This window comes from Phalacrocorax aristotelis, chromosome 23, assembly GCF_949628215.1.
Source record: "Phalacrocorax aristotelis chromosome 23, bGulAri2.1, whole genome shotgun sequence".
Classification (NCBI taxonomy): Eukaryota; Metazoa; Chordata; class Aves; order Suliformes; family Phalacrocoracidae; genus Phalacrocorax; species Phalacrocorax aristotelis.
This window is the reverse complement of record NC_134298.1, coordinates 4,277,920-4,305,615: the sequence shown is the minus strand read 5'-3', so window position 1 is coordinate 4,305,615 and position 27,696 is coordinate 4,277,920. Positions and strand designations below refer to the sequence as shown.

Genomic DNA, 27,696 nt, shown 5'->3' with positions numbered 1-27,696 from the left:
TTTTTTGCCCTCCTTGCAGAAGTAACTGTTTACTAAACAGACGAGGCTCACATCTTCTGCAGAAACAGCTTTGCTCTCTTAGAGAGGAGAGTGGTAGGGAAACAACAGCAGCATCCAGAGAATACAGAACTCCTTTTGGAGAAGTGTCACATGCAACAGAAGGGGGACGAAGCAAAACTTACCATGCATTATAGTGTCTAGGGTTCACTCTGATGGCATTTCTAAAACAAGCTAATGCTTTGTCTAGTTCTTCTGTTAACACAAACTCATGCCCCAACAGGGTGTAGGCATAAGCATAGTTTGGATCAACTTGGATGGCTCTCTGGAAGAACTTGATTGCAATGTCGTGCTCTCGTTGCAAGCTGAAGCAGTTTCCTGCAGCACACCATGCCTAGTAAGAACAGCATTGCAAAATTAGCACACTTTTTACCACTTGGAATGACCGAGTTTGAGCTGAACAGATTTTTTCCATACTGATCTACATAATTACATATAACTTCCTCCTAGATTAAAAAAGTAACAATAATAAAAAACATCAGTTGGTTAAGTCTCATTCCTGAGAGGCAGATGGGCCTAAACACACCTTGTAGCCAGACAAGCTGAAACACAAATCAAGAATCGAAGGACACCCAACGAGCTTGTGCCAATTAGATACTTTGATGACTGATGACTAAAGTTTTTGAAGCTGTTGAAAAGGCTAGAAATAAAACATCTTAGATATTTAAGAATAATGAAGGGGGAGACTGTATATTCACTTTCACTCCTCAGCTCCCTCCAACTGACAAACCTGGAAATCTGCAGAGCAACAATTTTAGCAGCAACCTCCTCTTCCCCTCCTGCTCAGTAACCAGCATCGAGATTGTAAACATCACAGCCCAGCAGCCCTTACTTTCCCAAATTTTTAGCATCACTGACAAATCGCAGGACTGTTCTCCACTCCTTGCATTAGGATCTGCATTTGCTTCTCTCCAGACTACCTTATGACAACTATCAAGTGCTTCACTGGTTTTGATTTTTCCACTATTAGGCAGGCTAACAGGACAACACGAACAGGATTCTCTCCTCCAGCAAAAACCCTAAAATCCCAATATAATCTACAGTTTTCTCAACTCTCTTAAGAACGCATTTATAAACATACACATGTATTACTTTTACTGTGACACCCATTAAAAGATGCCTGGCTTTTTGCATATCATGACTTTATACCGCCACACACTCTGCAGTTGCAGTTTAATGGACTTTGGCATAAAAATGTGCAGCCTTATGTCTGAAGGTAAGTTCTAGAGCAAATACCTTTTAAGTGCCAGTGAATTAACTCCAGCAACTAAAAGGTGGTATGGGAAAATGATATTCCTTATCTTTGCATACTGGCAGCAGCAAGAGTGACTGAGTAACCCATGATCTTCCTGGAGGAATGGTGCCAATACAAATTTAAATAACCATTAACAGATGAAAGGTTTCAACCTGTTCCATGTAAGCTGATATTGTAATTCTAAGAAGCCATTTCAGTTCAACAGACAATCCTGCCACCTCCCCATCCAGTTTTGCCACACAGTTCTCACAGGAGAATACACTTGAACTAGATTAGAGTTCAGAGCTTTGTTCTGAATCAGTGATTTTGCCACATACAGTCACCCTCTTCTCATTCAACACCTCAGGATTTTATACCTCCGGCGAGTTTTTATCCATGTCCGTCAAATCCTTTGAAAGAACTGAAAGAGCAACATCTTTCTGCAGATGCCACAGCGTAGTTGAATAGATCTCCATGCCTTCTACTCTGTAGTTTTCAATCCTCCTTACTTCTGAAAATATTCTCTCAGCCTAAGAACAGAAATTAAACTTAAAAACAAAATTCCACCCTCCAAAGCAGAGCGCACAGGTCAAGGTTAGAAGCCCCATATGTCCACACTGAGCAACCTCTTCGCTTTTTAAGTGTACCATGCAGAGCTACGAGTCCTGTAACTTCCCCTTCAAGCAAAGGAAGTGACTATACCCCAACACAGTTATGCCAGCAGAAACACAGCCAGCCCTCCCCAACCACCGACTGAGATTACGTTACCGCTTCTGTCACAGTGCACGAGCAAGGCAAAAAAGTTACCCACAAAAATCAGAAAAAGTATAGCGTACTTTTCTGGGCCAGTTATGATTATTAGCCTTTCTAACAGATGACAGGTATTACGTTCATGCTGAGTGTTATGCCCCTCCAGACACTGCGCATTGTAATTACAAGGCAAAAGGCAACATGGCAATCACTGCAGCAAACACGTCTGACGCAGGGATTGGGGGCGTGCAGAAGCATGTGACAACATGCGTGCTTTATTTTCATTTAAGACAGCTACGCTTCTTATTAACAGTTGACTAATGAAGTCTTTCTGACATAGATATTTATTTCATAAACTTAAATTCCAGGTTACAACACTTGAAGCAGCAACAAGGCCTGGCTTTAGGAAACCATTAGGGTCTGTAGCCTTAGGTTTCAAAATAATCTATTAAGCAGCACAATGTGCTCCATCTTTAATCAGACTGTGCGTAGGGTTTAAAAACCGCTGCTGAAACTTACTGCATTGGTCTCCTGTACACAATCTGTAAAAAGTGTTTCAAAACCTTCTGAGGAAACGGGCACATCAGCTATCAGGACAACAGTGGCAAGGAGAGTTCAACTGCTGGACTACCCTTAACCTCTCACTTCTGTTTCTGAAGCGGTTTGACATCACCTCAGCTGGCCAATGCTGTCATTTCTGCAGCTGCAAAGGAAACTAGGCCATTGATGTGATCTGCGTTAACTAAAAGGGGTGAGAGAGGTTTTTGGGTTTAGAACTCAAATTGTTCCAGTGATCTCATTTACAACACTGCAGTGCAATTACATCAGCACAGCGTGGGTGAAGATGGGGAGAGGCAAGGAAGAGACCCCAACGGTTGGATGCAAGAGGAAATAGCATTAGAAGAAAACCGAAGCGTAACTCAGCCTCTTCAGGAAAACTCGATGACTCACGCAGATTCGAGATCTAAATTCACTGCAGACATAATTTTTATGTTTATACAATTATCTCAGCTGTAAACTTCAGCCTTTGCAGGAAATCTGCAGGTTTTGGGCAAAGCTACGCAAAAAAACAGGTGAAAAGAGTCAGAACCAACCCTTGCAGTTCCTACCTGCATATACTCCGCAAGTTCAAAGTAAGCTCTCCCAATTTGGCACAGCACCCAGCCAGTGTTGTAGTGGTGGGATGGTAAATGGCTTAAAATATTTATCGCTTCTTTGCAGTTGTAGGAACACAAGGCTAAATAACCTTTCCCCATGTCACGAAGAAGGCTCATCAAACCTTCTAGGAGAAAAATACAATAAATAAAAGTGGAAAAAAAAAGGGACAGCTGAGATTTATTTACTTGAAACTGCTAATCCCATAAGCTCTTCATTGTGGGAGGCACTGCTCCTGAATTTGCTGATAAAAATCTTCCAGGAGTTCCCAAACACAGGCTTATGCACTCTTAACTTAGGCATAATATTCTAAACATCTACTTTTGTCATGGAAGTCGGACAGTAACAACTTCTTAAGCCAGCAACACAACACTCATGAACAGAGAAACTCTGAAGTTCAGGGCAACTGGAGTTTTGCATTTACAGCAGCTATTCAAACATTTTGTTAGGTCTCAACACAGTTTCCACATGTCTGGTATCCATGGATACGTCTTCTTGCTGCCTGGAAACATTATCGAGCCAAAAGAGAGGAATTCAGCAGTTTGTCTAGGATTTTCTGACAATCTGAACAAAGACTTGTTTTTAAACAAATGGGAAATATGAAGGGAGAACTGACTACATAAACCAAATTTTGAGGGTTACTCATAGCTCCTTTCAATCAGTTTCCAAGGATCTTGCCTGAAAACATTGTAATCACTAATAAGGACAGAGCTTGCAAGATATATCTGCTTACAGCTGGCCACCCTTAACACTTCTTCACGTGTTCTTTGTAAGTTAACTAGAAGAGATTGAATTTCATCGGTTTTTGTAATGATACAAAGGCGGTAGCTGCAGGCTAACTGAAACAAGAAAGAAGCAAACACTGGAGCAACATTGTTTTTTTCATTCAACCTTAAAAAAACAGATGTATCAAGTTTTACTCTACTACAGTCCAACAGTGTTCAAACAGACCTGCTGCTGCCTTCTGTAGCGTAAAAGCCTGGATCTGTGGTGCAACAGTGGAAATTTTCCCTTCGGAAATGATGGAAGAGTCTAGTTTGGTAATTTCCAAACTGTCATTTAAGTTTGGTTGAGTTATTCCTCCCTTATTTGTTTTACTTTTTGTTTTTCTGTTTGGAATCTTAGGTGGAAACTTCATTTTTAATTTTTTGCTATTTTCCTGCAAGAAAAAGAGTAAGAGTTACATATTTAAAAAAAAGCATTTTAAATTCAGAAAAACTAAACTTGAAAGTGAATTGTATAAAATTATATTTTTGCCTCTTTGCAGCTTTAACAAACGTGCCCAGCCATTTGACTTTTAAGCTTCAGTACACAGGCACCTCATACCTTTGTTGAGTGTTTAGTAGTTCATTTTTAAAGAGCAAACGTTCACATTGCCTAACTACAGTCCTTGAGTGTTTGTGCTTTGTTCTGCTCCACTGTTTGAAGACCAGAAAATATATGAAGATAACTTTGTTTTGGGGGGGTGGGTGGGTGGGTGGGTGTGTGTGTGTGTGTGTAGTATTTCCTCAAAATGAATTCTTCAATAAATATATCTGAGCAACAAAACCTCTTTTCAAATGGGCTGAGAGCCAGCAGCACCACAGCATCTGTCAACCCAGAGCATATCGTTGGTTTTGTTCATGATACTCTTCTTCCTACTATTTTAGCTGAGCACTTGAGAGCTTAAAAAAATAAACACGTTATACAAAAAATGTCACGGTGCTAGAGCCAGATATTTCCTAAGTTCAGCTCATTTAGAACCTGTCCGTAAGCTGCTAGAATTGCTATGCACAGGGGGAAATTATTAGTCAGTGCAGTGGTGCAGGTAAGAAACCCACAAGTTTGCAAAGTTTATTACCTTTGTTGTAGAGCTATCACTAGTAAATAGGCGAGAGCTTCTTCGAGGCAGTGCGTTTGGTGGAGCAGCAATCGTTGGGCTCAATACCTGAGGTGTTGTACTGAAAAAAAGGGCACATGAAAAAATGAATTACTTCATTTTTAATAAAAACAGCTTTTATCTTTGCTTTAAACAAAAATGCTCAAGTACTATAGCACAGATATTCCCACTTCAAGGGATGGAGAAAAAAGTCTGCCTGTTGCATGTTAAGAACACGAGCAGAATTTCCTTCCAGCTACTTTTTCATGTATTGATGAAATGGTCTAACTGCAAAGGAAATTTAAAACAACGACCACCCACAAGCTTCCTACTTATCCACTGACATTATTTTACCTAACAAAAAACACACTTCTTCCTCATCCAAAGAGGATTTCTGCAGGAACACCCACACGGGTTGGGCAAATAAAGCACCAAATTCCTTCAAGGAAGGAGATGCAAAAGGTAATACCAAGATGATTTTGGGGTGTTTTTCCCCCTACCTTGTCTGTGGGCCAGAGCTCTGAGTTTGTGCAACAAGAATTGGAGTGACTTCCCGGCTATTTCCGCTCTGTGAGAAGACAGATTTCGTTCCAGCTTGGCTTATCCTGCTGACAGTCTGCATAACACAAAGTTTCTACAGGTTTGTTATATCGTCACTAAGAAGGCTCAATCTCTGCTACATCAAACCACATCCATTCGCCTATCAAACACTGCACAAAGGAGGCTAAATACAGATTCTTTCAATAAAGGGTGAGGGTCCCCCTCCAAGGAGCACCCATCAAAAGCATTTTTCCTTCTACCTGTTAAAATGCCAATAACACCAAGTCTGCCAACTTCATGCACGTTATTTGAAAGATATAAAATCTCCATCTAGTGGCAAGAAACTATACGTTAAGATGTTTGTGCAAGAATAAAAGGGGAGTGAAAAGAAGCGATATTTAACGTTCCTTCTCCACAGAAAGTTGTACGAAAAAACCAACCACAAAAAGAAAAATATTTTTGAGTTATCCTATTACCGTTGCATCCCCTGTGCAGCACACCTGTTCATAGCATAAATCAGTATTTTAAAAAATTAAATCATTATGCATGAACCTTTGGAGCGGATACAGAAATAAACTGCTTCCTCAAAAAGGACCTGCGTTATGCAGCATAGGAAGTTAATCGGCAGATGCCTACAGTCAAGTTAACACGGAGCAGCAAGTTACTGCACGTCAGCTGAGCAGCGCTTTGTGTGCACATGCACATTTTTTTGTACCTTTTATTTGCCGCAGGTAACAAGCATTTAATATGACTTAGCACCATAACATTGTCTATCTTCACACATCTCCAGAGAGCTAAAACATGCACTTTGATGCCTACCCTGGAACAGCTAAGGTGTAGGAACTTCCAGCTGTGATAACCTGACTGAATCTGAGACCTAAGGAACAAGTTCAGATCAAAGTTCGTTGGCTGACATGTACCCTTCCTGTAAAGGATTTGGAACAGGTCCTGCCCTCCCTGCCTTTTAAAGAAAGCTTAAACGCCGTCTTTCTGCCCACTCCAGGGACACTAACGTTCAACTCTGTAATGGCTGTTTGGAAGGGACGTTCTTTAAGACACCAGAAATCGGCAAGTGGGATCGATGGCAGCACGAACACCAGATTAGGCATTATCTGACTTCTAATGTTTTGCCCTTCCCTTCCCAGTTTCTTTGTTATCAGAGGACAGCTTAGGCGGCCAGCAAGCATGCTTGCCCACTCAAATAGGAAGTCTTTGGATTCATCCTAATGTTTCATTCATTTACGTAAGTGTTTCCTAGGAAACTGCCTCCGTTAAGTCATACACATTCTAGCCACAGCTACACTAAACCTTTTCTAACTCAGTAATTTGAAGAGCAGAAGTGAAACTGCCCAAATAGTTATTTGCATTGGACAAAGCATGCATCAGAATTCTAAGCTGTTTATTAGAATGTATTAAATGTTTGCATTTAGGCAGCAGCACAGATGCATCCGGGCAAAAAGCATATCCACGGATTAGTGAAATCTACACCGAGGTGCAGTTGCACCATACCTAGCAAAGCAACGAAGCAGCAGCTACGATGTGATTCCCCAAAGCTTTTCATCTATCACGCAGTACACACGTGACATTAAATGCAGGTGAGTACTACACTGAAGAGCTGCACTTCGCTAACTATTTCAGTTTTCCAGACTCATGACAATTTACCTTCCTACACGTGCACAATCCACCAGAAGCCAGTGTTTTCAACTCTACCATGGAAAACTGGTTGGTCCTGAGCAACTACAGGATGGGAATTGGGTCAGCCATACGAAGCATATTTCTAGCAGACTGTTTTAGCACAGTGCAGCCCCAACAGAACAAAGGCAAAAAAAAAAAAAGGCAGGACTTTCTATCAGTTTAGTCCTGCTTGCAATAACGAGATATCCATCTCTAGACATCTTAATGGCTTGTGCAATGAGATTCCAGAGTTCCCAGTCGCAGGCTTCAGAAGACCATCCAAAGAAAAACAAACGAACAAAAAGTTACTGCTTACTGGCTTTTATCCTTTTACATATCGGGCCAATGAGAAAAGACAAATACAGTTTTTAGCAGCTCCCAAATTTCACCTGCAGAATGGCACAGCAAGCTGAGCACCAGCCATCTTGTCCAGAACATCAAATATGGAAATTCAAGTTCTACTTTGAGGAATTCAACACTACTACTTGCACTGAGCTTCACTTTAAACGAGTTGGCCACCTATAAGACACTAGCATCCCTCATGCAACTTTAGATTTACTAAAAATACAGGGAAAAAATCCTTAGGTTTTTTGTTTTTAGAAAAGAACAAATGGTTCTTCAACTGTCATCAACATTCCACCTCTCATTTATTGCTATAGCAACTATGGCAATTTCTTATAGAGTAAAAAAGACAATTTTTAGTTTCTTCTACACAAGACGTAGCCGAGGGAAACGGCACCCTTCTATCAGTCAGCCCTCCACCGACCACAAGCAGCACTTTGAATTCTAATTTACAGACTAGAGCAATCAAGAACTGCTCGCGAGAAAGCTTCAGCTCACTTGAGGCTTCTAGGATTATCTGAAGTCATCCCAGAAAAATATATTAATTTAAATTAAAACAAACAAAAAACCCAAACACAACTTAGTGAAAACTCCAAGTTTGGACCGTCTCCAGACTCCTCTTTGCACACTGAGAAGTTATGAATGCTTTGATGTTTAGAAGCATCAGTGTTTGACACTCCTCTCTGACGGCAGGTGGACAGAAGACACAGCAACTTCCTCAGGTTGCCTCTGGCAACACCAGCTAGGCAGTCTGCACATGCCTAGCGCTTTGGGTGGGGAAAAAGGACTGGCTTTAATTAGAAATAGAAGACTACAGCTTATCGTCATAAAAGCTGAGAAAACAAAAATCTGCTTTGCTAGCCAAAGGAAGTACCATGACAAGCTGAAAATATTTACAACGCAGATATCATTACTTGAGATATGGTGGTTTTTTTTTTTTCCTTACTGCTTCATTTGGTTAGCTGAAAAGATGATCTTCAAAAAGAAAAACAACACAAAGGCTTTAGAAAGAGTTATTTCAATGTAACAAGACTGTTCTCAACAAATTCCATTTCAACTAACGCTTCAGCAAAGTCTAGAAAGTTTTGTCAGGGAAATACCTGACCTATTGCAGGCAAATTAAAAATAAACTGCTCCCCACACTCCCACCCTCACTAGTCTACAAGTATACATAAGCTGGTGAACAACATTTTATTTTGCTGCATTAAATAATTGTTAGTAAGAGCTGGGGGTGGGGCGTGTTTGGTTTTCCACTTGTTTGGTTTTATTTTTTTTGTTTTACACACATATTGTAGACAAATTATACATAAATTTAATTCTCAATTAACCCACAACTAAAGGAGGTTTCGGTGAGTTCCACACTCAAACTGTTTCTCAAAACAGCTTTTGTAAACAGTTGAGTTCTCCCCACCGTCAGCACAGTCCAGCCCACGCGCAATGTTTTTTAACCTGCATTATGGCTTCTTCCTTAAAGCCCACCGCAACGTCAAATTCACAGAACAGCAGTTACGTTCTAGAATGGCAGATACCTTCTTTGAAGGTGCTCCTGTGGATGGCACATCAATTACTGAAGAAGAGTTTGTGTAGTTTTGTAAATACGATCCATCTCCAGGGCTTGGGGTTTCTAGTGGCAGAATTCCAAAGCTGAGAACAAAACGAAGAGGAAGGGTCAAAGGCTGGGTATTAGATCACAAGAGCTTGCCTGATTCGGTGGTTAAAACAGAGACCCAGACGGTAAACTTTATTTCAGAACTACTTCATTGATTTATGTTAACCCTCTAAGATCTTACCATCCTGATCTATAAAGGACACTTTAATAGAAAGTATTCTTATTCCTGAAGTTGAAGAATACAGAACTTCTTTGTCTGCCTGCACAACAACTAATAGACACAGACCACTCAAGTATTAATGGCTAGTAACACTGTTTAAATGAGCTGGCATATAGGACAGAGCATATATTTACATGCTTTTTAAAGGAGAGCTATTCTTCAAGGAATGCTCTTAAGATTTTATTTCAGAGCAGAAATATATCCCTTTAAAGATTTTTCCAGTGTGAACACTGCAAGAAGCAATATACTGAACCAAGAGCTCCTCTCGTAATCAAAAATACCAACTGCTTGTTTGAAAAACAGAAGACATTAACACCAGGACTGAGAGCAGTTACTGAAGTTGTTCAGCTTTTGCTTCTGCAGCATTATCTATAAGACACGGCCAACACGCGTGTTCCACTACGCCGTTTCAAATCACAGACGTTACCAACGGCACAGCTGTAGACAGAAATTATCTATCTCAAGGACTTACCTTGGAGTTAGTGGGCTCAAAGCAGCAGGTCCCCCCAGTAAACTTCGCCCAGTTTTTGGTTTATTTTGAGCCTGTTTAGACAATATGGCAGTTCCTGACCCAAGCGGGACTGCGTCTGGTGAAATTACAGCCGAGTCAATGTAAGACATAGAAGAATCTGTGTTCAAGGAGGAATATTTTGAATTGGAGGATTCTAGGTTAATTCTGTTCAACTCCTGAAAAATGGAAGGCAGCTGTTAGATACCCACGCAGTGTAGTTTCTAATTAGCATTTTTCAGTTAAGCGGGAAAGACTGCTTTCAATAAAATGATTTTAGCAAAACTCACAATTGTGTCTTGTGGTGTTTCCATAAGGACAGTCTCAGGCTGTCGATGGGATATGTTGTGATTAGACACCAATGTTGTGCAAGTGTTAGGCAGACAGCTGCTGAAGTTCTGTAAAGATGTTAATTTAAATGTTTGGTCAGGGTCTGGTTTTTCACCTGTAAGATTGGAGGGAGATTGAAATAAGAGTTATTCCTGAGACCGTACACTGAATATTCAGTCTGAAACAAGGATGACAGGAGACAAAGTATTTTAGAAGGGGTGTGTTCTTATTTCATTGTTTTAAACCCCCTTATGCTAAATCAGAAGTGCCCTTCCACTACAAAACCCTGGATAATCAGTTCTAATACAGACTTCCTTTTTTAAGCTATCCTCAAAAGCATGGTTTTCTAAGAGTCTACTAACTGTAGGCTGGGGACAAAAAAAGGTATTGTTAAATCCAAAAAATGCACAGGCAGTGAAAAATGAAAGAAAACAAGACAAAAGCTCCAAACACTAGCAAAGTATTTTAAATGCATTATTGCTCACAAAACCACTCCCAAAGAATTCTGCTGGCATTTTCCTTACTAGCTCTGGACAGGGCGTAGAATAAACCTTGCCACATGGCGATGGCAAGTCAGAAAGCTTGACCAGCCAGAAACGTAGAAAACCTCTTCACTAGTAAAACAGCTCTGCAGACTTACCTATTTCACATAGCGATTCAAAAGGGGACCAGAGGAAAGGATTTAAACTAAGGCTCTTTTGGTAACATTCTGATCCTTTGGCAAGCCGGTCTGTCTTGCTGCAAAAAGAATGTAAGTTTATAGAGAAACTTAAGAACAGCACTTTTGTTCAAGACAGCTTTCCAGAAGAGGAGTTGAAAAACAAAAACATGTTGAGAGTCACAGCAATATTCCACATTTTTCAAGCCACAGAGTAATACCGAGTTCTTTTGAAGCTGACATATTTAGACACAGATGAAAGTTACTTACGGAGCCCTCAGAGAAGTTACATAAGCACTAGTATAGCTTGAGAATTTTTGTCATAGAAAGACACCGTACTTTGCAACAGCTTTTTAATTTTTGCAGACAGCAACGTGATTCCTAGCCTTCCAACCATTGTAAATATCTATGGATAATATTTTTGCATATAAATTAGGGGCTAAACTGAACACCTAAGTATCTGGCTACAAAGATAGCTTCTTTTGAAATAAATTTTTTTGAAAACACCTATACTAGGGAAAAACCCAAGAACCCCACTATTTCTGTTCAATCTGTCCACATTTACCAAAACCTTTCTTGCATCTACGCAAAAGCAAAACGCTTAAATTTGTAAGGTTATTCTGACTGGCAGTCCTCAAAACTTTTGTTTGAAGGTTATAGCAATACTTCTGTAAAATAGAGAAAAATCAAAATGGCAACACTGAGAAACAGGTCTTGAGAGTTTCTGTTAGGGGAGAGCACAGAACAAACTCAAACGTATACAAAAAAAGAAAAAAAGACTCTTTGAATTCATGCTTAACAACCTGGAAAAGAGGGATTTGTGTTTTCAGTCAGTCAGAAGCTCTGCATTCCCTAGTTAGATGGCTTCCACAACTATCCACCTGTGTCTATCATACTCCGAAATTGTGCAGGCCATATAACCCAGAGACAGGCGCACCCTGTGGCGACTAAAAATATTTTTGACTAAAATTGGGCTTGGCCAAATAAAAGCCTCCAAAATTTATTAGACAAAATAAAAATGCAACATTACCAGTAGACATGTCCCAGTAAGGAGAGTGTAAAGCATGCAGAGTCACCAAACTCCATAACAATGTCATCATGGCTTTTCTGTTTATTCAACACTCCACCAGATAAGATCTGTTCTCCTTCTGCAAGCCTTTTTAAAAAACAAGAGGTTTAAAGGGGTTACAAGGCTCACAGTATTGGTAGTCCAGTGTTTTCACCCTGCTGCAAACAAAAACAGAAATCCATCATCAGTGTTCACAAGTTTGGAACCACGTACAAACTAGTTCCTGCAAATGAATTTTCAATAATCGATGGATTCCTAGCAACATGGAGGTATGCAGTACTCTGAAGCCAGATCTCTCTACCGGGAGGGAAGAAAAACCAAACAAACCCAAAAGCCCACTCCACTCCAAACCCAGAGACACATGAACAACCTGACTTTTCCAGAAGCGACTAATCTTAGGTAGAATACTAAGTGGAGGATGAGAGAGTCGACTAGACACTTCATTTTTGAAGGTACTTTACCTAGTAACGAGCCAAGACAAAGCTTAGTTTGGCTTTGTTTCCTAACTCAGTTAAGATCCAATATCGGGATATGGCACAGACTTTGGATTTTAACGCCTTGCTTTCTTGCAAGAGGGTCTCAAAAGGAGAGCAAAGGCTTGATTTGCATTTACTACACCTGCCGCGAGCAGTACGGCTCACGTGGAATAGGCCACTCACTGTGAAGCCTGAAAATGACTTTATACAACTTCTGGGGGATGGGAGGCATTCTTCTGGCATTTGAGACCGACACCTGCACGAACAAATAAATTTCTTCTTGCCTCCGCTTGAAATTATGCTTGTAGGTAGATGCTTCTATCACGTATAAACCATTCTCACAAGAAAATAAGGCACATCTGTATAAATGAGCTCATAACTGTAACAGCAATGACAGTTAAATTTAACAAATTTTAAAGAATACGTTTAAGAAATCGCACCTATCTAACTGAAATCAGTTCAGCAGCTGAGGTACTATATGCAAGCACCAGACTTTGTAAAGGCAAGGGATGGAACAATCAGCTTCAAATTAATTCCTCTGGGACCTTTCCAAGTAGAGCATTAACACGATTTCCCTTTCAAAGGAAGATGCAAAGCAACCTGTATCCTAATAGCTTCAAAAGTGTTAAAAGAGCATCAAAAGAAACACAATGAGCCAAGACATCCTCCCAACTCTAAAGATGTCAAAGGACTCGTGTAATAAAGAGTACCAAAGGTTAAGGAGCTTCCCCTGCTGCCTCTGGAGAGGCCTGCATTTTGGTTACGTATTGCGAGCAGGATCGCAAACCCTGCAAAAATAATCACATCATACCGTGTGAAACTCTAAACATCACGTTACCTATTCTAAAGAAATTAAGCTTTTGTTTTGGTCATTGAAAGAGGGCCACTGAAAAACAAACCCCAAACCCAAACAAAACACCAAAAACCAGAACGCCAAACCAAAAAAGCCACAACACAAACACAAGCCGTTTTACAGACAGACATTTAAGCCTCTATAAAGAACCCCTGCAGTATTTTAAGTTGTTTTGAACAAAAGTTTTTGCCTTTCTTGGTGCCTCGTCTTCCCCATTCTGTACCTCAGCCGGACATTGTTTGCTACATTTGAGCTGAAAAGTCTACAGAGAAGTGAAATACCCTCATCAACAAACTCTCAGGGCATTAGGGCCTGTAGCTTGAGCAATTTCATTATATACTCTTGCTGTTAGACTCCAGAAAACCAGCAAGATACCTTGATACCACTATGTCCCTAGCAAGGTTAATTTTGATGTTGAATACAGCATTCTTGGATGTGGATTCAAGGCAGGTTTGTTGTGGGTTTTTAAAAAAAACAGATTTCTGTTTGCCATCTTTTCCCTCACCCACCCGTCAGAGGTAACCGGGTAAGAGGAGCAAGCTTACTGAGCGGCCTAGCCATTAAATTCATACTGGAAACACTTAATGAAATAAGCAAGGTATCAGAGAAACACAAAACCAAACCAAACACTTCCCAGAGTGGTCTCCTTGAGTCATCTCAGCAATCAATGTTTTCTCCCCCTACACAGCTTGTCAGCTCCTTTGTAAGTCATTCAATACCTTTTAGAGGTTTCTGCAATATGGGCTAATGTTCGTTAGGTCCATATCTGAAAGCAAAGTGAATTGAACTTATAACAATCTTTAGAGCTGAAGGACCAATGAATTACTAGTTTATGCAAAATGACAGCTTTCAAAGAGAAATCCAAACAAAAAAAAACCCAAGCATTTTTAACCCTGGACCAAGCATAAAGGTTTTACTTACTTGCTGAGGTCAACACAACATTTTGCAAGCAGGTATTTACACTGTGGGGTAGTACAGCTGTGTCCCTTTAGGAGCCTGTATGCTTTATAGGCCTTTCCTGAGCGGTAGTAACACGTTGCCAGTAAAAACAGTGCTTCTTCTGAATGTACTAAAAATTTAAAAAAACGAAGAATCATCAATTGGTTGTCTACCATTTTGATACAAGGAATTTGGGGGCAGGGAGTAAAAGCCAGCTAGGAAGAAGATACCAGAAAACAAGTATTGATATTAGAGAAATTCATTAGTGAATGATGTGCATTTCTTTACTTGTCAGCATATAACAAACTTCCATGTGCCATTTTCTTGTAGAGTCAGACCAACTCTTGATATCTACTGCTGTAAGAGAACTTTGATCCTTCTGGCCACTCGATCTAAATAAGTGATTAGCCAGCTTGTTGTTAAAACAACAGCAAGTCAAGCAAAGCAGTCATTCCTAGTAAAACAGAACTACTTTAACAGCATTGGCTACACCAAGACTTGGCTCAGAGTATTATCACACCTGCTAATAACAATTTGCTCTAGCTTAAGCAGCACAAACACTGGCACAACAATGGCTGGAAGTACAAGAACTTTCAGAAGAAAGATCTATTTCAACCTAAGTAGCCTAATGAACAGTTTTAATCCTAATTTAAAGTGGTCTTTTCCCGTTTGCAAATTTACTTCTGTTATTTTTCTAAAGCACTTAATGCTACACCTTCACATGACTTAGTGGAGCAGATTCAGATTTTAATGACTACTAAAGTCAGTCACTTATCAGTCACCTCTACCCCAATATATCTGGTCCTTTTTGCTGCCTACACTTATTTCACTGGGAGCATAGTTTAACATTACCATTCAGATGCTTTAATTATTTTCTTTTAGGAAGGAGCAATAGGGATAAGCTCTCCTACAAATCCTCTTCCCAAGCTGAGCCCTCACAAGTTTCTAAATTTTGAATGAAGTAGGCAAACTTCAGGAAAAGCCACCTCTGTCTAAACAGAGAACAAGAGTAATCAAGACAGAAACATTTCTCTATGGCATAGAGTGGAAATATTTAGAATTGATGTCTGCTTCAACACTTCCTCCATTGCAGAGATGAATTATGTACCACACCGAGAACGTTCTATTCAAAGAGCTTGACTTGGGATCCAGATTTAAGACTGAGGTCAGACTTGCCCATTTCATCTGTGATTACAGCATAAAGAACAGAGAGCTAACCCCTGAGTAACTGTAAAATCTTACTGTAAAATTATCAGCTGAAACTTTAAACACCAAAGCAGTTTTGAGAGGCAACGGTGAGCATTACCACGATGTGGTGCTAATTCAAGCGTCAAGCTATGATTACTGAAATATCTGTATGACTACAGTTTAACTTGGTTTCCCAGGGTTTAAACAAAGAGAAGGAGATACCCAAATACACTCACAGATTATGTACAGCCATGGAGTCTTACCCTGCTCTTTGTACTTCCCCAAATGTTACACTCAAATCACCTTTACGCAATGATGTGATTTTAAAATCAAAGAAAGGCTGTCTATAAGAGGCAAGCAACTTAAATCTCCAAATAATCAAGAAATGCACATTACTTCATACTTTTCAGAACACACTACCATGCAAATGGAATTCAGAATTAAAAGAAACAGTTCTGATGGTTGTTCATCTACCTACATGGAACTCTTCAGAAAAATCAATATGAGCGTTGCACAAAAACCTCTTCGGGCAACCTGTTCAAATCCTTTGCTACACTGAAAACTGACTATTTTAAGTTTGTGTCACCACCCAGACTGTGACAATGGAAACTGAAGACCCAAAGAGGGGACATTTTATTAGCCTTACCCTAAAAGCACCAGGAGATATTTTTTGAAAATCAAAAAGTTAAATCAATTCTTTTATCCACTAATTTAAACACACTTCAAGAGTTCTGGGAAACTACCAAGCCACAGATGTCCCCACAAGGACAGTAATTGCAGGTAGATTTAAAAGAAGTTGTTCTCAGGGTAAAATCCCTACTGCCTATATGGACTCACCATATTCAAGTTCAGCAGCTTCTACTCTGCAGTATAACTACTTATTTCAACCAGAAGCCAGATGTTTTGTTAGCAGTTAATTGCTTGAACCAAGTGACAGCATGCATGCTGTTCTCTCTCAGCACTGTTGGTCACTGAAAAAAGGCTGTTTGAAGTACTCTTGCAGAGCATTATTCTGCAAAGATAGTGCCAGTATCAAGTCACTTATTTTTCTCTTGGCTGCTGCAAAAAGTGGATTCTCTGCATTTCTACATCCTTCACAATTACCTTCAATCTAGCATTTCCCTGCATCTCGCAATGTGCTGCCTTCACAGAAGACATGTCATCCCTATAACACTATTTCCTTTACGCCCACCTAGGTTATAAGGTTCCATAATATTCCACACAACACTTCTCATTTTAGCACCAGATGGAAGACCCCAGATTTCATGGGTAACCTTGACATGAAGAAAAAAAAATGTCTTTACTTCTCAAAAATTAGGTTTGTGCTTCCATTGCCAAGAAGTGCATTGTGGGCATGTCAGGCAAAACATTGAAAGCAAAACATTTCATTATAAAACATGGAGCATGAAACGGGTTATATAATTTAATTCACATTTTAAGCTTAGGTTGATGAGCTTGAGAAATTATATTACACTTATATCTTAGCTTAAGGGTTGAGTTAGGTTTTTCTCATGTTAGTGATTAAGGGGACAATACCTGTCAAAAATGAAGAAAAGCTGAACACCAGTATAGAGGAGAAAGAAGTAGAGAAGAACAAAGAGCTTATCTGAGGTCATGGAGAAAATATTAAGGAAGAAGAGGGACTAGAACACAAGAAGAAAGTGGTCTTTGAAGGACACAGGAAAAGTACGGATTTATGTTACTGCTGCCTGCTCAGTATCCAAGACATCCTAGATCTGACAGCATTACAATCAAGTAACAATTAGCAAGAATTCAACAGAAGATTCCTATTCCGTATGTTCTGATTCTCATTGTCTCAATTTCACTACGCTTTTCTCTCATCATCACAAGGTTCTCTTTCAGCTCACACACCAAGCAATGTAGCTGAACAGCATTATTAGCAAAGACAACTTTCAATACCAAGACAATCTGTAGAATTTTTGTACTGCATCTATCCTCAAGTGCCCTTGGAAGATGCTTAAGTTCATTAAAAAAAACTCTTTCCCATTTGATACCAAACAGCAGATCACTGTAAACATTGTATTTAAACACACAACTCCGAGTTTGATTTTTTTTTAAGGAGGTTTTGCTCTAAAATAACATTGCTGCTGTTATATGGTTTGATTCTCCAACATAACTGTGAGGCATTCTTCCACCTTCCCCAAGCAGAAAGTTCAGAAGTAAAACAAAGCAAGACCAGAGGCTGAAGAACCCTATATCAAAATTGAAAAAAATATCAACTTTATATTTGCAAAGTACATACCTTCTGCATATAATCTTTCTGCAAGGAACACTGCATCGCGGTAAGCATAGTGGTTAAGTGCCTGCCATATAGCAGCCTGCAAGACAAGAAAATAATCTAAATATAGAGAGAAGCTTTAAAAATGCAACACTCATTAGCTCTTACTGCCAAAAGGCAAAGTCCAATTTTGTTTTACTGGAGCCATAAAAAGAATGGAGAAGGATAAATACCCAGGCCAAGTTTTAGTTGTTTCAACTATTAGTAAGGAGACAAAAAAAAAAGAAAAACAACATAGCACTGAAGTCATGAACCAAACTAAGAACACTGCTCTCTAGTTACTGTACACAACCATCCACAAGCCTCAGCCAACATGCAATGAAATAACAGCGAGTACTTCCTCTCGTTACTGAGTTCTAGCCTGGTGCGTAACTGAGCATGAAGTGTTGCAAACTACCACGCATTAAGTAAGGGTAAGAACAGAAACCACCCCCAACTGGTTACCAGAGTATTCCATTTTGTTCTTAGCTGAGCCCAAGGAGGGGCACGAGCGGTGGGAAAAAGCTAGGGTGCTCAACCCATTTTAATGGCATTATGCATAAACCCATTTAAACTATCTCCTCTTGACACATGCCAGACCAAAAACCAAACAGGACTAGAAAACACGTCAGTGTCTGAGGCTGCCAGTAGACGATTGCTGTTGATTAGGTGTGTAGGTATACAGCACTTTCCTTGAGGAGATATCAGTGTTCCCTTAAGAACAGAGATGAACGCGACCCGCTGCTTTTTGTTGTGGCGTTTTGTTTGGGTCCTTGCTCACCAGCCACCTCTTTACTGGCGCTAATTAGGATGGTGAGGTATCACATAACAAATGCAATGCAAACGAGATGGGAAAATTGATATATACAGACATATATGAAGGCAACCCACTTCTGCATTTTACTCATATACCCATACTTGGTCAAAGCCAGGTACCTGCTTAAGGGTACTACCTTTTTTTATTAACACCAAGCTCAAGAGTTTGGGACCATCAATATTTGTACAGACCCGATGGCACTACTCCAGCGAAACGCAAATCAAACATACATGCAGGTGTGCAAACTGTGTACACCATTAAAGCAGCTGTCAAAACTACTTGCTCTGCTGTTACCACAGCAAGAGCTGTCCAGCAAAAGAATAGGCCTGGGGTACGCAGGTTTCACAACAAACACTACTCGGCCAGTTTTCTTCAGATCAGATTAAAAGCCTTCTGTTATCTGTGTAAGAGGGGTGGGATGGGAAAAATAATTCCTTTTAAGATCTGTTCAGCTTTCCTCCCCACCTATTTCAAGCGGTGGTGTGCACGCTTATCAGGGTTTGCGTTCTGAGGTTAGCTGGGTTGGTATCAAGCAGTTCCTTCCCATCTGGCAGTCTTGCTCAAGTTCCAGAGCAGTTTCCCATAAGCAAACAGCCATTTTGCAGTAGTTTTGTTATTAGTGATCCAAACAAGATCTGCACTTATGAACTCAAGGCACTGTGGTCTAGTATTTCTTCAATATCCATCAGCAACCGAAGACAAACAGAATTAGCTTCTGATACCCATCAGACACTCCAAAACTAAAAGAAATCTTCCAGAGCTAAAGAAATAGTGTCCTGTAATGCTATTCCCAGAAGGGAAAGGCAAGAGCCAATTTCATCTAAAAAAAAACCCAAACATCACATTGAGTTACATGTACCATATGCTACTTCTTCCAACACAAACTTGACAAACTCAGGGTGCGAAAAATGCGCAAGTTCTCTTCACGGGAAGCCTACACAGTCTTCATGAACAGTACACACCAGAGTTTCCAATTACTATATAGAATATTATACACAAAACCTCTACAGAGATGCTTTTTTTTCCCCCCCCTATCAGTAGGTCCCAACGATATACTTAAAAAGTCAACAGGTACTTTTAAGCTCGTGTGAAAGTATTTGAAAACAAATTCTCTTAGTTTGATTATTATAATACAAACACCTTATTATTTCTCTTTGGCTGAATTCCATGCTTCAGATAACTTCAGCCACAGAATCTGCCTGAAGTGGTTACTCCCTTTTACCTTGAAAAGCTCCAAGGCTGTACGTTGTTCTGTGCACCGTGGACATCATGGTACGAAAAGTACAAGACAGAAGGAGGGCATTAAAATCTTCCAGACTATACCCAAATTAGAGCGGCCCACTGTCTCCTTTCTCTCTTGCTCTCAGCAGCAGCTCTTCCCTTACCAAGTCATGAGTGACTTTTACATGAATGTATCCAAGTTGTGCCATCTTCAGGTTAAGAACATTGTCTTTACAGGGTTGTACCTCAGCATGCTTACAAAACAAAGGTGTGGGAGTGGTAAAATCAATGTCATTTGACTTCTCAAACAGGAGCAAGTTGACAGAAACAATCTTGCCAAAGGTTAAGAGGGGACACGAGTGGGGTTTGGCTATATCACAACCACATTATAAAAGTTACGCTACCTACTGGCTCAACAATTGTTGCTGAGCAGAGTCCCAGGGAAAGCAAGAGGTGAGCTGGTATTATCCCTGTTATGTAATAACTGTAATTTTGCAATCCAAAAGGTGCAAGTTGGACTCACACCTTCAACAGACGAATGCTGAAGGCTGGATGCTTGCACACACTCCCCTGTAAGAGCAGGAAGATGAAAAGGAAGGTGGCAGAGAAAGAGCCATACCTATACGGTAACAATTTTCTATGAGAACAGATGCCTAAACTACAACTGTGTCTCAAACTACCGAAAAAGGTGACTTCTCATGCACTTTTAGGAAGCACATTTTAGACAGGAACATCAATCTCTTTACAGAGTAGTAATTTAGTTTGTTCTAGCAGAAGCTCAATGCATCTACACATCATTAGCGGCACATGACAATTGCTAAACCACACCAGAAGAGCGGTGCGAAGCAAAACAACTTTGGGGGCATTTATCCAATAGAAATCCCAGAAGACTTAGGAGCAGGACAACACAGTACAGCCACAAATACAATCCAAATGCAGTCTTAATTTCCTCCCTATGGTAGTTACCAAATTTTATCTGGAACCTGTGAACAGAAACGCAGAGAAGAGCCTCCTCAAGTGTGTGCAAAGCAGTTGAGATACTCTGGTTGTGATGTCTGCCCTCAGGACTACAAACACGGACAGGAGGGAAGCTTGAAGTGTTTCAAAGTTTTATTTAAGCATGGGTGCAGACCAGGTAAACCTCCAGGGTCCTAGTCGCTCATTTTAAATATGCATTAATTTGCAAATATGAAGTGAACAGGGAATTCCGAAACTACCATATCAGCCACAGCTCTGCAGCAAAGCATCCTCAGAGAGGAGAGCAAGAAAATAGAAGCAGATTCAGACAGGCCCATCTTCTATTCAGGAAGTCCTGTGCATTGTCCAAGTGTCACTTCATACCTAAGCCAAAGGGCACTTAAGAGATAGGTGTTCTCTTCTGACAGTTATATAGCCTTGAAAATTATTTTCAAAGCTTTAAGGCTATTGACATGCTAAGCAGCTTCTATCATGATTGAGGGCTTCTTCAGGGTGGGCAGAAGGGAGGAGTGTTTTCCATGATCAGCTGTGCTGCATTTACTAGTTATGCAAACTCTGCTCATTAAATATGCAGACATCAGTATGGCATGTTTTCAGCCATGACAGTAGCCTTGGCGTTCAAGCACCATTCAAGTGGGTCACAGCAGATGATCACCTTGAACAGCTAAATTCCAAGGAAAGTGTTCATTTTGTTTCCAAGATGTTTTCAGAAATATCTGGAAGGCATCCAGTCTGTTTCTCAGGGCATGGGATACAAGGCTTTGTCTGAGCTGGAGAGTTTTAAATTGACCGCATCAGGAAGTACAGTAGAGGTCTGCTGTCTACATAAACTCTGGCAGTTTTGTTCATCTTAAGGAATTTTTAAAAGTTAGTAAAAAAAAAATCATCTAACTAGTGAACAGCATGCATTTTGGGACTTCAATTTCATGTGATTAAAACCCAACATTTATAAGGCAACATACACGCACAGATTCCATTATTTATCTATCATGCTTTGCATATCACAACTGTAAAGACGACAGGTTTTTCCCTGGAATGCTAAGCCCTGTAAACATCTCAAAGGCTGGGAGAGAACAGACAAATAGGAAAAATCTCTGCAATCACAAAAATGAGAAGTAGCGTCAACTTTTCCAGTCATCCCATTAATAAAAAGAAATCAGAAAATCAGAGTTAAGTACGCAGGCTCTGACTAAAATGGGAATTCAGAAACGCAATCGCCTGCACCCAGATGTGTACTGCACAACGGAGACCACTCACTGGACACGTTAACGCTAGTGAGAAAACAAGCACGAGCTGGTTTGGAAAGGTCCTGTAGTACAGCAGTCTAATCGCTACACCGCTGCTCGTAGCCGTGGCACAAAGACGACTAGAGGTACAACACCAGATCCAGGCAGAACTCAAACACTGGCCTCATTTTGGCTGGCACACTGGTGACTTCCTTGCCATTAAAAGCAGCAATACGTCCAAGGCCACAACAAATAATAAATCCTAAACTTACCAGTATTACTGTAAGAAAGGAATAACAGCAGTGCAAACACCAGTAGAACCACTGATTAAGGAATTATCTGGCATTTGAAAGTAGACAGCATCTAAACAGATATATCCATCATAGCAAAGCCCCATCAAAACATCCAAGCTGATAAGAGCTTGAGAATGGAGAATGCCATTAGAGAGATCTTTACCTATCTGAAAAATGAAAACAAGACCGCACATTTCTATTAGGGAACTCTCAGAATAGCAAATATTTTCCACTTGGTTAGTCTAATTAGCATGGTACAGGAAACATTAAATATTGTTTCCTGTATTTCACTCTGCAGTGCATTCTTGCTTCCTTTTCTATTGTAATCCCATGTTTTCCTAGAATACCCAACTGGGGCAAAACACCAGTCCAGCTCCAAGGGTAACAGCAACGGCCTAAGTATGACTGGTGTGGCAGAGGGACAGGGTGGCCGAAAGCATTTCCAGCACCACATCGACCCTTGCTCTCGGAGCAGACGAACAGAAGGGTGGCATCAAGGACACAAACCCCTGGTCTACGAGAGTGCCATCACTGTCACCATCTTGCACAGACAGGGCAGTCTTCCACAGGAGAAGTCTTTCTTCCCCTCCTACCTTTTCATTAAGGGGAGAGAGGAGAGCCAAAAGCAAGAATTTTCACGGCATTCACTACAGAACACAATCAGGTACTACCGAGACATCTACAGCGTGAGGTTCCTAGCATAACTAGAAAAAAAACCCACCCCATTAAAAAGCTTGAAAAAATAAAAAAGAATAGGAAAATGAATGACTGATTAATTAATATTCCAGAGTAGTTAATGAGCATACAGGAAAGAAGAAGCAACTCTCAATTCTGTGAATCATGCCTTTTGGATGGGAAGACTGAGAACAAGAGCAGGAAGCCCATCAGGGTAACTGTAGCACGACTAAAATATGGTAGAACAACAAGAATTACGTTATTTTTCTCCCCTCGGTCTCCCATCAAGCTGAAGGTACCAGCTCCCTGGGAGGAAGGAATGTCCTTCATCTGCACGGCACGTACAGAGCCGAGCTCGCTGCGAGCATTTGAAAAATGAAACAGCAGCAAATGCAGAAAGGTAAGCGAGATGGAGAGGTATCAACAGGTCTCCCAGGGGATGTGCAGGGGGCGCCGAAAGGGCCTTTTCTGGAAGCCGACTCAGCTGCGGTACCGCCGGAGACCGACAGCTCCCGCGGGGCGGGCGGCTGCCCCGGGCCGGGGCCTGACGAGGGCAGAAAGGGCGAGGGCAGCGGGTCCCAGAGGCGCAGGGGATGGGAAAGGGACGCGCGAAGGAGTGAGGGAGCCCCGCCGGATCCCAGCCGGGAGGGCGGAGGAGCCCGGGCCGGCAGCGGAGAGCGGCCGGAGCGCCCTGCGGGCCGGGCCCGCTCCCACCGGCGGAGGGGGCGCCCGGGGCCCGGAGCTCCCCCCACCCAGGAGCGGCCCAAGCGGAGCGGGGCCCCCCGCCGCAGGAGAGGGCCCGGCGGCGGGGAGGCCTCCCCCGGGGAGCGGGCGACGCGACGGGCCCGGCTCCCCCCAGCCAGGCCGGGCCGGGCCTTGGGGCCTGAGCGCGGCGGCGAGCCCGAGCCCATGCCGCCCAGGGGTCGGTACCTGGACGGGTTCCTGCAGCACCGTCATCCTGCTCTCCCCGGCCTCCGCCTCCTCCTCGCCGAGTCCGGAGCGGCGCGGCCCCGGCGCCGCCTCAGTGCGTGTCCCGGCGACGGCGCGGCCCGGCCCGGCCCCAGCTCATTTAAACTCCCAGCGACCGTTACCGGGGCAGGCGGCGGGGAGGGAAGGAACGAGGCCGGCCAAGCGCCGAGTCCGCCCGAAGCTAGTGGCGGAAACACCCGAACCGTCTGCCGGAAATACCCGAAGCCTCAGGCGGAAAGAGCCGAGCAGCGACGGAAAACAGCTGGGAAAGTCCCCCCCCCGCGTCAGCCAGGCGGAAGCACCTCGGCCGGTGGAGGCGCCCGAGCGCGGCCGGAGATGGCCGAGCCGAGCCGAGCCGAGCCGAGCCGAGCCGAGCCGAGCCGAGCCGAGCCGAGCCGAGCCGAGCCGAGCCGAGCCGGGAGCGCGGCGGGAGTGACCGGGCCCGGCAGCGGCGGCGGCGCCCCGGCCTCCCTTCGGTGCCCGTGAGCACCGGCGCGGCAGCGCAGGCGGCCCGGCTGAGGGAGGGATACGGCGCCCCTCAGTCCTGTCCCTCACAGCGGGGCGGGGGGCGGCTGCCTCAGGCCCTCAGCGCTAGCCTCCGGCGTGAGGGGGTGCGGCGAAACCCCCCGCGGGGCCTGGGGCTCGTCCCTCAAAGGGCCTTTGCTCCCACGCAAGGTAGAAACTTGCACTTTGCCCCCCAAAAAACGGGGCTCTGGGGTGTCTTGGCCTGTCAGGAGCCGCCGGCATCCCTCACGGGGCCGGGCTGCAGGCTCCCGCCGCAACCAGCCGTGTGCGGTGTCCGCCCGGCCCCGGGAGCTGGGCTTGGGGTTCCCTCGTCCCGGCGCCCAGTGTGGGGGCTGAGCACGGCGCAGGCCCTGCCCCACCGCTGGCGGGGCGCGCGTGCTGCCCGCTCTCCCCAGGCAGGGACAGCCAAGACAGGCAGGAGTAGAATGGGCAGATTGAGGTACCGGGGCGATTACAGCTCGAATTTCTTTGCAGGTGTGAGTTTGTCTGACATCTCCCAGCACAGAGAGCGCTCTCTTCCCCAAAGGCCTGAATAAAGATGCGCAACTGCACTCCAATTTATTAAAAATACTGACCTATCAATAGCCACCTAGCAGAGGCCATCCTTCTCCAAGCCTCTCCGCAGGCTTCCTGTAACCACGTTAACACCAGCCCCAGCACACGCACACACGCCTACACACGGACTCTGTGCTCTCTCCTGCTCCTGCCTTTGCACCTTTTTTGCACTTGCACTCAGCTGCCTGAAGGACGGATCCTGGCACTGCCCGATGTGCTGCTGAGCACTGCAGAGCACACGTGGGAGCAGGGGGCTGCATCTTCACGTGAGGAAAAAAGTGGTGTGTGTGGTACTTAACGTCGAAAAGTTGCGTGTAGAGCAGCAGGGCTTGGCCTGCCTGCTTCCCCACTCTCTTTACACATCTTTCTCTGCGTTTCTGAAAAGCGTATTTACAAGTTTGTTATCGGTCCAGTAAATCTGCAGGTGTTTGCTTTCAGGGTGTGAGCAGGTTGGCATGGAAAGGCGAAGCTCTCTTCAGTCCCTGACCCAAGACAAATAACAAAATGGGTCACGGAGCAGTGCTTTCCCCCACGGATGGATACCTGGCTCGCTATCAGGTCGACCCGAGCCATTTCACTGAACATGAAGGGTGCAAACAGCACGACACAGTGAAGTGTCTGCCTTTTCTAAAGGCCTTTTGCCCCACACGCTGACAGTGATGATGGTGATGGGTGCGTACATGGGTCTGGGGGTCTGAGGGAGACTTTCAAGGAGCACAGACCATAGTCATCATCCCCATCCTGATCTCGCTGCCCTGCTGTGCGCTGCTGATAACTCCTCAGGATGAAAGCTGGCTCCATCTGTCTCTTCCATTTCACAGGGCTCCGCGCTAACTCTCCTGACATCCAGACCATCTTTGGTATGAGTCTCTCTCTGTCTTATCGCAGCCTGAGGAGTCACAGCCATAAGCTCTCCTGGGGGGGGGTGTTATTTTTACCCCTCCTCAGAGTCTGCTGGACTCCCAGTAAAGTGTCAGAACTATACAAGGACAGAGTGTGGACTATTGTCGTGGGATATCTCGATATGTAGAGATTCCTCCAGCCCTGAAGTGCAGGTCTGTGTGTGGAGGTCTCTCATGGGTGTCCACAGATGCTTTTTATAAACATCCGTGGGACTAAAGCTGCCTCCTCCCCGCAATCCTCAGCTTTTCCAGAGGAGGAGGCAGGGCACAAAGGCATGAGTGGAATATACAGCTATGGAGGTATAGAGGTATATACCGCGCCTGTTCGAGTGCATCATTCCAACCTGCTTTGGTACAAATCAGCTACGCTACCCTAAAGAGACAGAACAGGTCCCCAAAGGGAAGCACGGCTGGCTGTTACCCCAAAGGTGCTTCAAAGGCTGGATTTCACAGCCCTCATGTTTTCCTCTAGTTCTCTCCACCGTTTTCCACTGCTCTCTTCCTGTCTGTCTCTTTGCAGGAGTCTCTTTAGTTTTAATTTACAGTGTCATTCCTGTCTGCACAGAAGCTGGAGGCTCAAATACAAGGCTTGTACTCGGTGCGTAGGAGCGAGAGTGCAGCCTCTTGGCTTGCCAGGGCAGGAATATCACAGCTAGCAGGGCCCCCAGTCTCTGCTATGGATTTCCTCTGCAAGTTCAGGCAGGTCCCCTGCCTCTTTGCTCGGTTCCTCTCTGCAACAGCACGTTCCTCTGCAGGATTCAACGCCACGGCGGTGGCAAGGGCAAACGTGACCCCGAGTGCGTGTGCAGCAAGCAGTGTCCTTTCTCACCCTGTCACTGCCGTCCTTTAACAGGTTAAAATACAGATAGTACACTAAAGATGTGAGATGCCCAGATTCTCCCTAATGGAAGCTGCAGAAATACCACAGACAGAAGCTAAAATCTAATCTTGCATCTATAAACAGCTTATGTTGCTTTTTTTGAGCATTTGAATCAAGCAGTGGGAATTGGGAATTGAAAGCAGCTGTTACTCAGACACTGCACAGAAACGAGCAAGTGGCAGCTGAAGTCAACCACATCGGAGCAAAACGCCTTCAATTTCTTCTAGTCAAAGTCGTGGAGCGAGAACATTGGAATAAGGAACAAATCAAAGAAAAGCATTTTCTGCTCCCAGGTGTTCAGCTGATAGGAGGGCTGAGTTATCTGTCATGAATTATTCACCATTTCTAATGATGTTACGATGGTTTTTTTGCAGGTAAGAAGAGGGAGAGTGCCACCAGCTCGCATCGCACAGCCCCCACACAGCTTCTGGCTGTGAGCACACTGTCTGCCTGGAGAGGAACCGTCCCAGGAGCCCTGTCCTGGCTGGCTCCATCCCAGGCAGGACACCACCTGCACCCAGGAGCCCGCTGTCCTGTGCCAGGAGGACGGAGGTGTGATTTGGCCCAGAAATACCCGTTGCTTCCCTGTTTTCCTTCCCAATTGCTGATTCATCAGGATTCAACTTCCTGGAAAGCAACCTTCAAAACTAGACTTTTGGACTTGTCAGTGATATCAAAAAAAGAATGTTTTAAATGTTTTCTCTGATGTTTTGGGGTTTTTCTACAGGGCCTCTGGCTTTTTTTGGCTGGGGTAGATGAAGGAGAGGTGCCTGCTGGTCTCTCCCGTGACAGGGGCAGTGGCAGGCCCAAGCAGGTTCTTCTTTGCTCCGCGGTGCAGTTCAGCCTGGACCTGGAGGGAATGCTCATGGCGCAGCATGTTGTAGGGTGGATGGGCTACAAGTCCAAAAAAGGGCTGG

General features: G+C 43.4%; 1 protein-coding gene across 10 annotated transcripts in view; it reads right to left on the bottom strand.

Moving 5' to 3' along the window:
• CDC27 (cell division cycle 27) overlaps nucleotides 1-24,198 on the bottom strand; it is a 34,950-nt gene extending 10,752 nt beyond the window's left edge. For 2 of the 10 annotated variants that reach the window (XM_075117145.1, XM_075117152.1), the window contains exons 1-14: nucleotides 23,879-24,198; nucleotides 17,724-17,799; nucleotides 14,255-14,402; nucleotides 11,966-12,091; nucleotides 10,918-11,015; nucleotides 10,238-10,392; nucleotides 9,912-10,126; nucleotides 9,140-9,254; nucleotides 5,555-5,670; nucleotides 5,037-5,136; nucleotides 4,148-4,355; nucleotides 3,151-3,323; nucleotides 1,669-1,821; nucleotides 183-391 (exon numbers count right to left, since the gene is read on the bottom strand). In XM_075117145.1, the coding sequence (XP_074973246.1) occupies nucleotides 183-391; nucleotides 1,669-1,821; nucleotides 3,151-3,323; nucleotides 4,148-4,355; nucleotides 5,037-5,136; nucleotides 5,555-5,670; nucleotides 9,140-9,254; nucleotides 9,912-10,126; nucleotides 10,238-10,392; nucleotides 10,918-11,015; nucleotides 11,966-12,091; nucleotides 14,255-14,402; nucleotides 17,724-17,799; nucleotides 23,879-23,905 (1,919 nt within the window). In that variant the 5' untranslated portion in view covers nucleotides 23,906-24,198. Of the gene's footprint in view, nucleotides 1-182; nucleotides 392-1,668; nucleotides 1,822-3,150; nucleotides 3,324-4,147; nucleotides 4,356-5,036; nucleotides 5,137-5,554; nucleotides 5,689-9,139; nucleotides 9,255-9,911; nucleotides 10,127-10,237; nucleotides 10,393-10,917; nucleotides 11,016-11,965; nucleotides 12,092-12,920; nucleotides 14,100-14,254; nucleotides 14,403-17,723; nucleotides 17,800-23,878 lie in introns of those variants that run through there. The other 8 variants (XM_075117146.1, XM_075117153.1, XM_075117150.1 and 5 more) reach the window with 7 other exon arrangements.
• Nucleotides 24,199-27,696: the final 3,498 nt, after the last annotated feature.